Here is a 17,363-nt window from a genome sequence, read left to right as displayed (position 1 = left end):
ATCTCTTTAAGTCGTGTGATCCCTGCCCTGTGGGGTAACAATTTGGTTTTAAAGTAATTCATTGTGCAACAGATCATCTCCGGGGAGCAGGCGCTCTTTTATTCCATGGCTCTGAACCCGAAAGATGTCATGCTGGAAAACAGGCTGGGGATTTCAGAGCTCAGGGGGAAGGCATGGACACCACCTGGCCTGTCCCATACATCTTGGAGGCTTGGAAGAGCAGGCTGTGGTGGGTAAATGATGGGATTCACTATTGCTGCTCTGTTCCAGGGGCTCCTGAAGGTTCCTGGGCAGCAACTCGGAGCTGTTTCTGCAGGATCTGCACATAAATGTGCCCTCGAGTTTCAGATACTGTCAGCTCCCTTCCTTCTCCCTGGCACAGCCTGGGACTCTCCACAGCTCCAGAGAATACCCCTGCCTCTCCCTCCTGCTTGTCTCACAGCTCTCCTGTTCCACTGGAATCCCACCCAGTCTTTTTCCTGGGTTATCCCACACAGCCTTCTGCTGCTGCAATGCTTCTGACCAGGGAGGTTTGTCACACCTACTCTTCTGCTCGCCTGCAGTTTTCACTTCATGGTGGAAAAGTCCACATGAAGACATTTTCCAGAAATATTTGATGCTTATTAATATCCCTGCAACTCATTGGATGCTCTGCAATAACTTCTTTGGGGCATTTTTCAGCAAGGTAGTGACCCTGGGGTGGAGGCTGCCTGGCCTGACTCAACCATCATCATCATCCTCACCATCCACATCCTCACCATCATAACAATCATCATCCTCACCATCATCATCCTCACCATCATCATCATAACCATCATCATCATCCCTTTTCAGCACCAGGACTCCTTAAATTCATTCTTTAGGACAGGTTAAGTGTTGCTAGACTTTAGTTTAGTCTTTAAATTGAATGGGTGGAACACTGAGTTAGTTCTAATGCAGAGAAATGGCTAAAACATGAAGAAAAACTCAATTTATGTTTGCACACGCACTTCTAGAGTCTCTCACTTGTTCACAGCCCTGACTCTCCTGGGTCAGGACCCAGTGCATCACTGTTATATGGAAATGCTAAAAAAGTCGTGGAATGTTAAATGCTGAACTCAGGTACTCCCTTTAGCAATTCTGAATTTAATTGAGCAAATCTTTTCTACTAATTCCACCCTGCAAATGTGAAGGATATTTTTAAGCTGTTTGCTGTTGCCAGAGTTGTCCACTCGCTGAGCTCTCCAAGTGCTCTCCTGTCACATCTGGCTGTCCCTCCCCTGGAGCACAGGGAAGCTCCCCTTTGTGAGAGGGCCAAGAGAAGACTTGTGCAAAGTGGGCTGCGTCCTCTGAGACCTCACCACCAGCATTTTAATCAAATTATTCCGTGCAGCCGATGCACCAGAGGATTGTTCTTGGGAGAACAACAGTTTGTTTCCCTGAGAGCAAGCAGGGGGTGCACAGAGAGCAGAGCTGCCTTTTGTTATGGCAACGGAAGTGTTGGGGATGATGTAAAGGAAACTCCTATCAGCTCTGGGTCACATCACTACGGCTTCATTTGCAGAATCCACTCATTCATGTGTCGTGCAGAGCTCACAGGGAACACAGTTCAACATGTTATTACCCAGGAATTTGGGGAGGTCGAGGGGAAGGCGGGTGGAGGGTTATTTGCATGGTTGCAGTTGTGTTGTCTTAACCTGGAGCAGATGTGGAATCAGCTGGGATCAGCCCCTTCTCCTGAGCCCTGGTTGTGCTCAGGGTGTGATCCTGGGCTGGGCTTCACCCCTGGCAAAGGTGCTGCAGGAAGGCATTGCCTGGCAGGACAAATCCCAGAGCTGGGAGGAACCCACAAGGATCAAAGCCAAGCCCTGGCCCTGCACAGACATCCCAACAATCCCACCCTGGGCATCCCTGGCAGCATTGGCCAAACACTCCTGGAGCTCTGGCAGCCTTGGGGCAGGGACCATTCCCTGGGGAGCCTGGGCAGTGCCCCAGCAGCCTCTGGGGGAAGAACCTTTCCCTGAGATCATCCCAGTGTTTTCCGGTGAAACCTCCCTCTGCTGGAGCAACTGTGCCACCGCCTGGACTCTCTGCTCCCCTCCAGCTCCAGGAGAGGTTTTGGCAGCTCCCACTGAGTGCAGCCCCAGCTCCTGCGTGGGATCTCTGCTTGCAGGAAATGTATTTCCCTTTTCCATGAGTGAGTGCACTGCTCACACCCTCCCTGAGCACTTGCTGACACATAGCTGCATCAGCACATCCTGCAGCCTCTCCAGGAACTGCGTGAAGGGAAGACCATCCAACATTTCAGTTGCATTTTTCTACCATTTAAACAACACAATCAGTTCTGTGGGTTGTCACAGAGTTTAAATTAATAGAAAAGAAACACAAAACAGTGCGAGCTGCAGACTTTTAAAATCAATATTTTATTTTACTTGAATGTGCAAATAAATATAAAAAAAAACTACATTCAAGGAGCTGGCAAAGCAATTACAAGCCCAAAAGCAAAGATCCTTCAAACAAACGGAAGAACAAACTCTTGACTCAAGGTCGTGCAGATACACAGCTGAAACCCTCAGACATGAACAAGCCCCTCTCAAACCTGCCTGGTATTCCCTTCACATCCCTTGCTACTCTCAGCTTTGAGACAATAGCACTGTGAAGGGCAAAAGTCTTGCTTAATCAGTTCAGATTATAAATTAAGGTTTACAAAATAAGGATGCTTAAAAATACCTGAAGTACACTTAGAATGGGTTGATGGAACGGGATGGTGCCCAGGGGTGTTGCCCACCTTGGGACACCTGGAATCAAAAGCGTTTTAAGCCACAAGTTGCCACCTATTTTCTAGTAAACAGTTTTCTGTATCATAAAACCATAAAATTTGGCACAATTGTCATCTCCACTGAGAGACAGCAGAGAGGTGAGCAGGACTGAGGTGTGTTTTGGTGAGCTGGATGGAAAGGGAAAGGGGGACACTGTGCTTTGCACTGGGCTTGTCCCCCTGCTCCCCCCCAGCCCTCGCAGAGCCACATGGTCTCTTATCACTCCCTGCAGCCACAGCAGGGCAAAGAACCTTCAGATCATTTCAGGAACCAAAATTTAGCAGAGACCCAGACCAGGAGAACAAGGATTCTTGATGAAAAGCCTCTGCTGGCAGTGGTTGTGCAAGTGGCCACGAATGCCAGAGAGTGGCCTCCCTCCTCCCCTCCCACAGATTATTTTGCAAAAAAGACAAAGACTCAGGACAGTTTCCTATTAAACGTACCCCAAAGGCCAATTTTTCTACTGTCAAGTGAGACAATTGCGAAACCGAATGTCGTCCAGTGGAAATAACCCAGGACAAAACCTACAGGCTGCTCCTTAGGTCTGGCAGAAATCATAACCTAAAAATCAAAGCCACAAAAAGTTTCAGGGTGGGGGGTTATTGCCCCAAAAGCCAGGAAAAAGTTGGAAGCAAAGCTGAAAGGAGGCTGGGTATGCCTCAAGACGTCATTTGTAATACACTCCACGGACAGCGTGCTTGCCCTTGGCCCCTGAAAACCAGGAGTGAAGTCACAGTGGGGCTGCAGGACAGACACGAGTAAATTTCCTTGATTTCTCACTAGATTAAGTCAGATGTAGTGTTCTGCACAGATCAGGGCAGGCTGTGTTAGGTTTCATGGCAGAAAAAGCTTTGACAGCAGTACAGATGCTTCAGTGGGAAAGCTCGTCTCAGATGGTGGTGGCTGAATCTCACCCTGCTCCTCGCAGGTTTCCGAGTGTCCCTGCAAACCCAGCGCCTGTGCTGACCCAGCAGAAACAGGAGAGTCCATGGGGCAGAGCTGAGCTCGCAGCTGCGCTCCGGGAGCTCCATCTGCCGATGGCAGCGATATGCTGCAGCCCCGCGGAGCGCTCAGGCCGGGCGGGGACAGGAACAGAACCGCCGGGAACCGCCCGGCTCCGGAGCTGCCCATCCACATGCAAAACACAAACCAAAAACCGGGCCAGACCTCCCCACGGATAGTCCTCCCCAAGGATATTCCTCTCCACGGATAGTTCTCTTCATGGATATTCCTCTCCATGGATATTCCTCCCCATGGATGTTCCAGAAGGCAGTCTGCAGCAGGTCCTCAGCTCCCAAAGCAACATCGGCGGCTGGGGGTCTCAGGAATGCCAGGAATCACTCCCATCCCAGCACCACAGCTCAGAGTTCATCCCCTCAGTTCATGCTCCAGAACACTTGGTTGATGAGGGAGAGTCAGAGCCTGGAGTGTGCTGGCCATCCCCACGTCAGTTTTGGCGTTTTTCTCACCAGAGCACCAGGAACAAGCATCATTTGTTGCCTTGTTGGTTCACAGGGATAAGGAAGTTGCCCAGAGCATGACACAGAGCTGTGCCAGAGCTGTGCTAACCACGCTGGCACTCCCAGGTTACAGTGAAGAGTTCTGCAGGCTCCAAGGCGGCACAAAGTCAGGAAGATAGGGAATATTAAACCCTTAGAAGTGGAAGCAGCTGCCAGCATCTGCTCAAACAGCAGCCCAGCTCCACCTCTCCAACAAAGCCACTAGTGGTAGTTCACCCTCTCACTGAGCTGGTCAGCAGTGGCCTAAAGCCAGGAAACTACTAAAAAGTATGTGGCAATGCCAAGAGCCCCCTTCCCAAAAAAGCTTTTAAAAGTTTCTTCATGATGGCTGGAGGATTACACTGCAAGGAGACAAGTCTATGCCATATGGAAAATACATGATAATCCAAAAGTAAAATGCTGTTTGGATAAATATCATTAATACATACATTGCATTCCCACCACTATTCTCATAGGAAATGTGCTTCACCAGCAACACTGTGACATGTCTGGGTGCTCAGGGTGAAGCAGGACGGCGGCTGTACTGCACTCTGTATCTGTTCACTGGCACCCCGTGGACATTCACTGTCTCACAGGTGGTTTTGCAGGGCACCATCTCCTCATCCTCATCCCCCATCAGCCAGTCTTGAACCACATCCACAGCCTCCATGGACACGTTCTCCTCCAGCCACCGGTTGTGCCACTCCTCGAACTGCTGGTGGTGCTTCAGCAGCACCACAGGCTGGACCTGCAAGCAGGAAGGATGGGAAAGATCATGGAGAGGTTCCTGGGGAAAAAGCCAGAACCCTCAGCTCTCTGTGAGATGTGCAATGTCTTGGACACAACACAAACAGGGAAACAGGAAACCACAGAGCTGCGTTTAACCATCCCTATTACTTAATGTTTGCCACTCCCACTTAAAATTTGCATGTAAAGAAAAGACTGCTAAACTAATCCAAAGTACAGGGCATTTACCAGCTCTCCTCCAAGTTTCACCCAACACAGAGTAGTAACTTCACAGGAATTCAGCCACTGGACTTACTGGTACCTACATTTTAGCTCCCACCCTCAACCTCTGCTACTGCCTGGGCTGCAGAGGGAGTAAAAGCGAGAAGTACCTGCTTGGCTCTGCAGAGAGCTCCCCTCCTGTACATGTAATCCTCGGAGTTCATGATGAACATCATCTTGTGGGTGTTGAGCTTGAAGCGACAGTCGACGTTGCAGGCGCTCTCCACCCCGATCAGCCTCTTCCAGGAGCTCTTGACCTCGCTGCGCAGAGCCCTCACCTGCTTGCACTGCCACTTGCGAAACTTCTTCAGGTTTCTGGAACAAAACAAGGATGACAAAGCATGTGTCATACAGCTGCTTATCCATGCTCCTCAGCTGACAGGGCTCATGGCACAAGGAGGGAATTTGGATTCGCGTGTTTCGTTTTTCAGGCTCTCTCCGGGATCTTCCTCTGTAAGGTCTGACATTTAGTGAAATGGGAACAAGGTAGGTCCAGAATCCCATCCAGAATTCATCCCACTCCATTCCAAACACAGTTCCATGAACAAAACTCAGTGGAATGGTCATGAATTTCTCCTTGAACATCCCTGGGCAGCTCACTGGCCTGGAGCAGCCCCCTCATGCCTTTCCCTGGGGTTGGCACATCACCCAAACCCACTGGACACGGGCAGGGAGGAGCAGCAGCTGCTGCAGGTGTGGCTCAGGGGAGGGAGCAGCTCACCTTTGCAGAAAGACCGGTTTCAGGAGGAAGCCATCGTTCTGGTTGTTGGGAGCTCCTTCCACCCCAACGTACTGCTCCATGTAGTTTGCCAGGTGCTACACAAGGGAGACCAATTCCAGTGAGATTTCACTTCATCAGGACAAAGATCACTGCAAAGAACCTGTGTATTTCCAGGCTGTTTGTTCTGAGGCTGATTTATGTTGAAACTCTTTTGCTAATACAACATTTTTGTCAATGACCACAACCCCACATGCCATCTCCCCACCTCCTGAGCAAACCTGTCCTCCTGGCAAAGTCTCATATTTTGGAACAAGAAAGCAGGAAAGCATTCTTAGACATCTGCTTTGTGGTACTCCATGGTCACTGTGACTCCATGGTCACTGTGGTATTACCTGCACCTCCACAGGATCTTCTGTCTGGGTTTCTTCTGTGTCCAGCAGCTCAATGGTCATGATCACCTGTCCTTTCCTCTGAAGAAACATGACCTGTGATGAAGTTACAGAAAATATTTTCCACAGGGGTTCACAATAAAAAGCTGCATATTCACAAGTCATTTGGACAACAAATAGAAGCTAGGAGAGAAGCAGCAGGGCTTCTCAGTGAGCCAGAATGTCCCCTCACTGCCTATGCTCTGATTTTGGTACCTTCTCTCCATAATGCTCACTCTTCCACCCTGGAGCTTCCAAACCCACTTCTCCCACATCAAGTGCCAAGTGCTGGGAGATTTTCTGAAGTTTCACAGTGATTTTTCTGAAGTTCCCTGGCAGCAAGGTCTTACCTTGAAGCAGTTCTCATCTGCCATGCATCGTTCAGCCTTCCACTGGTAGCTGGTCTCCTTTGCTGCCCGGACACAGCGGGATGATAAATTACCCCCAGCAGCTCCTCGCTTCCTCTCGTTCAGGTAGAGCTCAACCACCTTCAAGCAGATGTCATCGCTCACTAGATGGTGAAGCTTCCATTAAAAAAGGGGGAATTCAGTCAGCAAGCCCGGGCCAAGAATTAACTCTAGTGTGTCATGAAAGGTGTGTAAAACTCAGCACAGCATTACACTCAGCTGAAGCAGCAGACTCCAGAGACTTCCCACATTTCCCTCTTTTTCGTGACTTTACAGTAAAAGGAACAGGATAGAGTGAGGGGCTGATGTGCCTTAATTAGAAAACTACAACTGAAAGACAGAATTGAGTAAGAAGGACTGAACTTTTTTTTTTGTGGTGCCTTGGAGGTATTTTGGGAATGACAGAATTTTGAAAAGACTAGAACTCCGAAAGTGTTGGGAAAGGCCAGAAAGAGTAAACCTAAGGAGGTCCCTGTATGGAAGCTGAATTCTCTCACTAAACTTTTTCCCTGTCACAGGTAACTTTTCCCTGCTTTGCTCTGAGCTCAGTGCCCTGTTGCTCTGCAGGGCACTGGGAGAAGACAGCCTGTGTGTGAGAGGAGCTGTGCAGCCCCAGCCCAGCCCCAGCCCAGCTCCAGCCCAAACCCTCACCTGGCGCACGATGTTCTGCACCAGCTTGTCCATGGTGAAGCCAATGTAGGCGTGGATGGTGAACATCTCCCTCAGGGTGTCCTCATACTGTGTGGGGTCAATGTTCCCATCCAGCAGGCTCCTCACCATGTCCAGGAAGGCTGGGTAGTACTCCTCCAGCTCCACCTCACCTGGCCGGGGGGGAAATGCACTCATTTAACACACAGAAAAGGCAGAGTGAAGTCAAGTAATGCAGGAGGCAGCACAGCTCAAGAACCAAGAAACGCAGTGGGAGAATGAATTACAGACAGGCAGCTCCCTGCCAGGTGCCCTGACAGGCTGGGACAGTTTCCATCATGCACCTCCAGGACTGCCCTGGGCAGGAACTATTTGTGGGGCCTTTTACATTGTAAATCAAAGTAACGGATTCCTACAATGAGATACTTGAGAACACCTGAGCACAGTGGGCTCACAGAAATCTCTGTGAACCACATCTGAGAGCCCACGACACCCTGACAGCCCTGCTAAAGGAGCTGTGTCCAAAACTCACAAATACACAAGAGGATTCCAGACCTGCCTGCTGGTCCCAGTTTCCCAGATAGACACACTGGAGCACTGGCAATCAGGGCATTAAGAGTGAACTAAGCCCTGCATTGTTCTTACTTGGTTGCTTCAGTCTTAGTTCCATGGCTGGATCATTGGTTTTTTCTTTCCTCCCTTCACAGAGGAGCTTCTCTCTCTCTTTCTCAGTCCGATATTCCAGAAGCTGCTTCTGGGCTTGGCGATAAATCTTTAGGAGCCTGGAGCACAGAGTCTGGTGAAGGCGGAGGAAGAAATACCAATTATTATTGACAAAGAAGAGGCTGTAAACATCATCCAGGGTGTTGTGAGGCTCAGCAGCTGTCACATCACAGAAGGTTGCTTTGGTCTCCAAAGGACTGCTCGGAGGCCCAGGCACATGTTTTTTCCGCAGCTCAGGAGTATCCAGGTTCTGCCCCTGGTGGTTTTCTCTGTCCTCATCTGTTGATTCCTCGGAAATGTTGTGCTCAGGTGGCTGGGAGAAGAACAGCTCAGGTATGAAGTGATGCACAATCTGCCTGATGGTTGCCTGATCCTCCTTTTGGATGGTTGGCTGCCTCTTCACGTAATAGCTGATAAGAGAGGCTGCATCTTCCAAAATCTGCTTATCTTCATAAATGAAGATAAGGTGAGGCTCGTTTGTGGATGAACTCCTCCCCTCTGAATGCTGCTCCTGATGCTGTAATCAAGAGACAAACAGATAAAGATCCTTCCAATCCATGCTCAACAGCCATTCCTGCCAGGAGAAATAAGCCAGTATTAACACTGTGCTTGGGACAGCTGTTTTTCACTGAGAAATCTCCCAATTTCCAACCACTTCCACACAGTTCCAGGTGCTATGTACACATCTAGGTCACGCTATCAAAGAAGGGCATGGAGGAGGAGTCATTTCCTGTCATACACACCTCATCATAAACACTCTCAATTTCATTCAGCAAGCTCTTGGAGCGCAGAGCTTTGGTGTCATTCTGCTTGAAGTTGACAGCCTGGTGGTCCAGGGATTTCAAATAGGCCTTCTCATACTGCTCCCTCCAAATCTTGTTGAAACCCTGCTGGGCCTCCCTCCATTCCTCCTCTTTTGCTTTCAATCTGCATAAATGAACAGTCTAGTTCAGTTCAGAGAGACAAGCACAGAAATACACGCAAAACATTTTAATGTAGCCAACCGTGGTGCAACAAGAAGTTTTTGGTGGAAAAATATTTCCTGGAAGTAATAAAGAAATTTGAAAGAGCACCACCACTGATGATAACTTATCCATTGAAACAACACCTATGGAAAACAGTTCACAGAATCACAGAATTATTTAGGTTGGAAAAGACCTGTGAGATCACTGAGTCCAACGTTTGACCAACCACTGCCTTGACAATGACAACAGAGCACCAAGTGCCACATCCAGCTGGTTTTTGAACACCCCAAGGGATGGTGACTCCACCTCCTCCCTGGGCAGCTCCTTCCAATGTTTAAAAATGCTTTCTGTGAAGAAATTCCCCTCAATATCCAACCACAACTTCCAGTAGCACAGTCTGAGGCTATGTCCCCTCAGCCTGTTGTTTCAAAATGCTTTAAAAATCCTTTTTCAGCTTCTTAAAGAACACAGAACAATGGGAATCACCTCTTAAGAACCACAGGGACAGCAGTTACTGGGTTTTTCTTCAGACTCTCGATGATCTCTGGTGCTTTGTCACCGTAGATGCGATAGATGGCTCGGCGCTGGATCACCTCTGATGTTCCTCCCAAACAATCATCCAGGCGAAACTTCTCCTGATCCTCCTGGGTCAGGCGTGACAGTTTCTTCTGCACACTCTCCAGCACACGGATTGTGGCTAAATTGGTCTCCAGGACAACATCCAGCTGTTGAGAGTCCACAGGAAATGCAGTGTCAGAACAGGCTGAGCAGGAACAGCAGCAGCCCAGGTTTGTGGAAGGTGTTCCAGCCCCATGGGGTGGAGCCAGGAAGTATCAGGAAGGTTTTTACTGGAAAATACACCTCTGCCAGTTCTCCCAAAGGCCACATGTAATTTAGAGCTGGACTCGTGCCTAGAAAGAACTATCAGACTCCAAGCACAACACACAAAACTCAGTCTCAAACCAGCAAACACCAACAGAACTTTCAAGAACTGGCAACAAATTAATTCAGTAAAAGGCAGAGGTTTTGCTTTCTGAGGAAGCAGAAAGGGAGCTCAGCAGCAGGGGTACCTCAAAGCGCTCATCCTCACAGCGGTGCAGCTGCTCCTCATATGGAGTCTTCTTGGAGCTGACAAAAGTGGAGTCTTCAGACCAGGATGGAAACGAAACCCAAGTATCATTTAACACCTGCAACAGTGCAGAGACATGACATTGAGCCTTGTGAGCCCAGTGCTGTTCTCATGGCATTTTCTCTCTTTTCGTTTTGCCCTGAGTTTCTGCTGGACATTCCAGACCTAATTCCCAGGTCACTGCTCCCTAGATTTGAGGTCTGTGTGGGACCCTGCTCCGAAAACTCAAAAGCACCTTCACTATCACCTCACACACAGATCACTCTGCAGTGATCAGCAGCTGTAAATAAAGGAGACAGAGCTGCCCACAACAGTGGGAATGGTGCCTCAGGTACTCACAGGGCTGAGGTGCCCCACAAGGCTCTTCCAGAGAAAAACTGTTCCTAAAGGCCATACTGGCCCACTGCTAGAAAATTAATTCCAGGGTATTTAATATTCTTTTCTGTCTACAGAATAAATTTCTGTCTGCACACAGACTCAAAAGGTATTAAAGATGCGATTTGAGATGGGTTTAGACAGAATTAATAAAATGTGGATATTATTTCAATACACTGGCTGAATAAAATGAATCAGCACTGAAGAGGGGACTGCACGTGAACAGCCCCACTCCAATTTATGTGCATTCAGGGACTGAAGAGCCTGATCCCAAAGTACCTCCTTGCAAATGGCTGTTCTGCCACTGCACTTTGGCTGCTGGTAGGTTTTGGGGAGAGCCCGGTAACTGGATCCGATGCGTTTGCAGGAGGCATAATCAATTTCCCGGCTCATTCCATCCCCGGAGCGGTCGCTCAGAGGAGAAGCAAAGGAAAGCTCTTTCACACCAAGGAAGGACTTGAACTGTGCAAAGAGTTCTGGGAATTTCCTTCAAAAACACAAGTATTTTGTTATTGAAGTGTGACAGTTTTAGGGTGGTTAATGTGTGTCATAAAAGGGAGGCAGAAATATCTAAATGAAGTCAGCATGGCAGGGAGGAATCTTTCACCAACATTTCACCTCTGTTATCATTCTCTCTGAATTGCTTTAGGGTTTTTTTCTTACTTAAGGTAGGAAAATAATTTCCCTTCACTACACAAACACTCCCCTTTAGTGCCTGAGGAGAAACTGATCCTTGCCATTTGACTCTCTCTCTTCTGCTGCAAGCCAAACAGCTCAGGAGGCTCACAGCAGAGCTGGAGCTATTTATCCTTCTCACAGCCCTGTTCTCAGATTTCATGTTTATACCTTTGTTACACTTTGAGATATTAAATATGGAGTGTGAACAGACAGAGGAAAATATCTTCCTCACAATGCTTATTAAGAGCAGTATAGAAACATTAAAAGGTTCAGATTTTATTAGTCTTCTTTTTGGATTAACCATAAATTTTTTCCATGCTACCGAGGAGGTACTTTCAAGTTAAATCCAAAACTTTGGTAACAAAGTCCACAATATGTCCACAAAATGCCAGAGTAGGACCTACAAAGTACCACAGGGCAGAGAGGTAAGTTAGTAACTTACCCTAAAAAGGGTGTAACAAGCTGGAGCAACTCAGATCCAGAGACCAACTCCTGGTTGAAGAGAGCAATGCAACGGAGAAAATTTTCATAGACCTCCTGACTCTTGAGCACCCTGCGCACCTACAGCAGTTTGGAAAGATGATCACATCATATGAATGCCACTTGTATTTAGAAAAAGTTTAATTATCAGTCTATTCATCTTCCAAACCCACCCATTTTTATTTTTGTCTGTCTTTCTCTACCATTTGAAAAGTCAGGGAATGTCTTAAGTGCTGACAGACAAATTGTACAGAAACCAAATCAATTGATAACCACATAAAAGGCTGAAGATAAGTCCAGAGAATGTGGGAAAAGGACAAATACTGACCTTGTCAAAAAAGGAAAATTCTTGCAGCGTCCCATATTTCCCCACTGTCGCGACTGACAGATCTTTGGTACCTCGCAGCTTCATTTTCTTCTGTTAAAAGAACAAGCAGTTATATTTAACATGTTGTGACTCAAATGCCATCAAATTCCACTCTGTTGACATAGAACAGCTCCCTGCAAAGGCTGAGACCCTGAATTTCCCCACCAGTGATCTGGCATTGCTGTGTCACATCCTCACAGCAATCTCTGTCAAATTTCTCCCAGCTAAGAAGAAACAAAAAAAAAAGAAAATCACCTGAGATTCTGCATAGAAGCAATAAATTGTCCCTTTCCAGGGCCAATACTTAGTACAGAGGGTCTTGATATTTAGTATCAAATTTGTTATCACACACATTTAAGCATGCATTAAAATTTCCCTTTTTCTACAGTAATTAAAATAACTCTAAATTTTGTTTTTCATACACCTATGTATATCAATATATTGATATTTTCATATCACCTATGTATATCATTATACCTTTATCTGAGCAATTACTAAGCACAAGTAATATCAGGTTATTCTAAGTTTTTACTTGCTGAAAGATACCTTTGCTGGGCCAGAAACAGGACGCAGCAGCAGTGGCCTGGATCGCTTCTTGCTGTGCTCCAGATTCTTCTCATGCTCAGTTTTCTGGACACTGTTCACTTCACATGGTCCATTTCCTGTGAACTGAAGGAAATAAATAATTATTTCAACGTTCTCCTTGCAAATTAAGTATCCTAACAGGACACAGAGCATGTGGTTAAGTCACCTGTTCTGAGAAAATCCAAACAATGAAGAGGAGCAAAGTTCATTATTGGCTGCATGATTTTCCATGTTTTGCATATTCTACATGCAGACAGAGCATTCAATGTCCTGCCCTGTTCTCAGCACATACCAAAGACCTTTTTGCCTCTGGGAGGAACTGTCCAAACTCGGAGAGCAGATCCTCCTGTCCCCGGAACAGATTGGCCACTTCAGTGAACACTTCTTCCTCTGACATGCCCCGGAAGGGTCGACCCTTGGTGTTCAGCTGTTCTTTCTGAAAAGATACACAGAGATGTTCAACAGAGCCAAAAGATAACCTCACTCTGCCAGAAAACTCATCCAGAGGCCAAAAATCTTGATGCCACAGAACTTGAAAGGACTCAGAGCCAGCCCCAGGTTCTTATAAGATCATTACATCAACTGAAGGTGACTAAAGACAGATCTGGCTACAACCTCTTTACACCCTGAAAAGTTCCACAATTTTCACACTTTTTGTCATTTCACATGAATATCTATGAGACAGTTGCTGGACAAAGACCAGTCTTTGGGAACTCTAAGTCTGTTCAACAGGCAGAGATTAAATTTGACAACCACAACTCCAGCAGCTCCAGTGCCAACACCCCACCTCTTCCACTGAAGACTTTTTACCTGGTAGGTGTGAAGAATTTCTAAAAAGGATCTGTAAATCTCTGGATGGTCAAGGAAACGTGTTTTGATCTTATTCACGTAACTGATGGCATTATTGAACTCCACAGAATCAGATTCCAAGGGAATTTGGGATTTATCTTCTTTGTAGGGAAGCTGCTGCCGGAACTCCTCGGAGCAGTCGCTGTGGTTGTGGGAGTTCTCCTGGGAGTAGTGCAAGACCAGCCCACTGCCAGGGAGTGCACTGGGAACAGGCTCTGGGGGCACCTGGGGGCACAGGACACACGAGATGTGTTGGAAAAGGATCAGGGATCAGCTCAACAACAACCCAGCAGCAGTGCTGGTCAGCTCTCCAGCTAAAAAATATTGGGACCATGAAGAAGAAAGAAGAAGTATTCAGTCACCAATTAATTTCCCTACCCAGTTTATTAACTCCATCAGTTAAAACAATCCCCAAAGTTCTCCCTAGTGTAGAAACCACCTGATTTGAAGCTGTCACAGTGATATTGACCTCACCTGAGAGGCTGCACCAAAGAGGTCCTGCTACCATTGGTCAGTGCAGAGGCACTGCCAGTTTTAAGGAGCATATTACACATAAGGCTCTTACAGATGTTAATTCCTAAGCAACAGAGGGAGCTGAGATTTAAAAGATAGTTCCTGCTACTAACTGGAGTTAAACCACAAGTTTATCAGCAGAATTGGGGTTATGGCTCTATTTCAGCACCACAACCACACAACAACAACAAAAAACAAGCAGGGGCAACATCCATCTGTAATCCAGCAGATGTGTTCCACAGCAACAACACCTGATGGGGATTCCATGATCTTAAAGACCTTTCCCAATCTAAACAGTTCAATTACTGTTCTGTGTACTTTTGCCTATTGTCTAAACAAGTTTCCTGGTTTCTCAGTGGAAGATTGGAAGTGCAATTCTTCCTTCCAAGGATCCCTCCTAGAAATTTGTCACTGGCCACACCACGTACTGAGAACCCATTTAACAATGTCAGACCAATTACAATTTCAATTTCCAAATCTGACTGAAGTATTTGGTCTTGAAGTGGTGTTTTTATGCAGAATCATCATCCCTGTGTAAGTTAAACTAACAGGTTGAGAATAAATCAGGGGATGGAACTAGGTGATCCTTAAGGTCCCCTTCAATCCAAACAACTCTAGGATTCTTTGAATAAAATTTAAATTTATATTATACCCATTATCATAGGCTTTGAAAATCATCTAAAAACCTCAACAACACTGCACTACACATAAATCTCCACAGCCTAAACAGTGCAGACATGTCCAGTGACACATGGTACAGTTTATTTAGAGAATAAGAGCTCTGTGACCTACCTGACTATTCAAAGGTGACTGTATACTTAACTTCCCATTCTTTGGAATTTCTATCCTGTAGCCCAGAGGAAGAAATGCATTGAATCCTACAATGAGGTCGGGATGCTCATGGAAAAGCTGAGAAACACGTCGGATGACTCCAGGTGTGTCAATGCTAAAATTGAGAAGGGTTTTTTACTTTTATCCAAATTAGAAAACAAGTCAAGCCTAGAAAATGCCAGAGGTATGTGAAGCATCTGTTAACTTAGGGATGCAATTCTTTTAAAAAGAGATTAGCCCAATTAGAGGGAATGACCACTGCAGCCTCGCCCTGGGAATGTTATCCATGGAGAGGAGAGAGGAGTGTGCAGGTTGTCAAAGGGCCAGGACACCCACCACCTCCAGGGTTGGCAGGTCACAGGTTATGTGCTCAGGCTGCTCCACTTATTTTCAAGATCTGCGTTTCAGAGTGGAAAGTAAAAGTAGATTTGCCTTCTCCTGTGGATTTCACCTCTGGAAAATGATGGGATGGGCAGAAGTACTCCAACTCCATGTGACTGCACCACTGGGGGACAGGGCAGTGTGTGTGCAGAAGGGGAATGATGGGGTGAAGGCTGGGGGGCTCTGCTCAGGCAGAGAGATCCCACAAAGACTGGAGCCCAGGGAATGGCTGGAGCTGGGTCAGGGTTGGGATGATCTCAGGGAAAGGTTCTTCCCCCAGAGGCTGCTGGGGCACTGCCCAGGCTCCCCAGGGAATGGTCCCTGCCCCAAGGCTGCCAGAGCTCCAGGAGCATTTGGACAATGCTGCCAGGGATGCCCAGGGTGGGATTGCTGGGGTGTCTGTGCAGGGCCAGGGGTTGGATCAATGATCCTTGTGGATCCCTTCTAGCTCAGGATATTCTGGTATTCTGTGAAAGGCTGAGGAGCTCCCCAGAGGAGCTTTACAGAACCTGGGTTTTACCTCTGGCTCTTGAACTCCTTCATGATCTCCAGGAAGCCGTTGTAGGTGGCAGGGTCGCTGCCAAAGCGGATCTTCACCTGGTCCAGGTAGGAAAGTGCATCTTCCACCTGCGGGGAGGGAACACAGGTGAGGCCCAGGCAGGGGGAACAGGCTCTGGGGGCCCAAAATTGGGGCGGGGGCACCTCAAGACCCTGGAGGGGGTGGGAACCGGCCTCGGGGGAGCCCCAGTGCACCGGGGAAGGGCACTCGGTACCGGTGAGGGGGTCGGAGGAGGGCAGGCCCCGGTGGGCACCGCGTACCGCAGGGTGGGCTTGGCGTGCTGGGGGTGTCACGGCACGGAGAGGGACACGGTACCGGGGAGCCGGGAACAGGTCCCTGGGGAGGATGAGCGCGGTACCGTAGCAGAACAGCGGGGCCGGGGATGAGGGCAGGGGCCAGGGAGAGGGGAGCGAGCCCGGGGCGCCTCACGGTACCGGGGAACAGGACGCGGCCCCAGGGGAGCCCACGGAACCAGCGCAGGAGGGCGGGGGAGCCCCCAGCGCGAGGGGGGACAAGCCCCCGGGACACCCCACGATACCGGCGGGGGAGGCACAAGCCCCGGGGGGCGAGTTGGGCACCGCGGCCGGGGCCGGGCAGGTCAAGGCGGGGGCGGGCGGGGCCGTCCCGGAGGGGCGAGGAGCGGCCCTTCGCGGTGGCGGGGAGGGTGGGGAAAAGGCGATCGCGGCCGCCGGGGCGATCCCCGCACTCACGTGCACCGGCAGCTTCTCGTGCGGCGCGGCCCGGCCGCCGCCGCCGCCCCAGCGCGGGGCGCTGCCCCCTCCGGCCCCGCGGCCGCCGCCGCCCCCCGCCGCCATGTTGGAATCGGGCGGGCGAGCGCGGCCCCGGCGGCGCGCGCGGCCGCTGCGTCAGCGCGCACGGACCAGGCCACGCCCCCCGGCAGGACCCACCCCCTCAGTGCCCCACCCTCCGGTTGGACACGCCCACCGTTAGGCCACGCCTCCGTCGTGTCCCTCCCCGTGTGGCCACGCCCATGTCGAACAGGCCACGCCCTCATACCACAGGCCACGCCCCCGCAGCTGCTTCCGGCGGTTCAAGCGCCATGGCGGGAGCGGCGCCTCAGGGAGAGCCGGGGCTGCGGCGGGCTGAGGGAACAGCGCCTGAGGAGCCCGTCAGGGAGAGCCGGGGCTGCGGCGGGCTGAGGGAACAGCGCCTGAGGAGCAGGGAGAGCCGGGGCTGCGGCGGGGCTGGGGGAACAGCGCCTGAGGAGCCCGAGCTGGAGGAGCCCGGGGGGCTGCGGGATCCCAGGGAGCCTGGAGGAGCCGGGGGCTGGGAACTAGAACCGCCGGGGCTGGAGGAAGCGCGTCTGCTGCTGCGGGGCTGAGGGAGCCGGGGGGATGGAGGGCTTCAGAAAAGCACGGAGGAGCTCGGGAGGGCTGGTGAGGCCCGAGGGGGGCTGGG

General features: G+C 49.5%; 1 protein-coding gene across 1 annotated transcript; it reads right to left on the bottom strand.

Annotated features, from left to right (window-relative positions):
• Positions 1-2,383: 2,383 nt before the first annotated feature.
• On the bottom strand, positions 2,384-16,790 carry SIN3B (SIN3 transcription regulator family member B). The gene is made up of 19 exons (XM_085040126.1): positions 16,655-16,790; positions 15,906-16,012; positions 14,966-15,119; positions 13,622-13,885; positions 13,104-13,247; positions 12,773-12,895; positions 12,188-12,277; positions 11,822-11,940; positions 10,981-11,188; positions 10,268-10,384; positions 9,684-9,922; positions 8,976-9,159; positions 8,155-8,749; positions 7,513-7,682; positions 6,805-6,978; positions 6,419-6,511; positions 6,027-6,121; positions 5,416-5,620; positions 2,384-5,045 (listed from the first exon to the last, which is right to left on the bottom strand). The coding sequence occupies exons 1-19, from the start codon at positions 16,757-16,759 to the stop codon at positions 4,815-4,817; spliced, it is 3,417 nt and encodes a 1,138-aa protein (XP_084896252.1). The 5' UTR covers positions 16,760-16,790; the 3' UTR covers positions 2,384-4,814.
• Positions 16,791-17,363: the final 573 nt, after the last annotated feature.

Source organism: Lichenostomus cassidix, chromosome 28, assembly GCF_008360975.1.
Source record: "Lichenostomus cassidix isolate B80296 chromosome 28, HeHo_3.0, whole genome shotgun sequence".
NCBI classification, from domain to species: domain Eukaryota; kingdom Metazoa; phylum Chordata; class Aves; order Passeriformes; family Meliphagidae; genus Lichenostomus; species Lichenostomus cassidix.
This window is presented reverse-complemented; position numbering and strand designations above follow the sequence as displayed.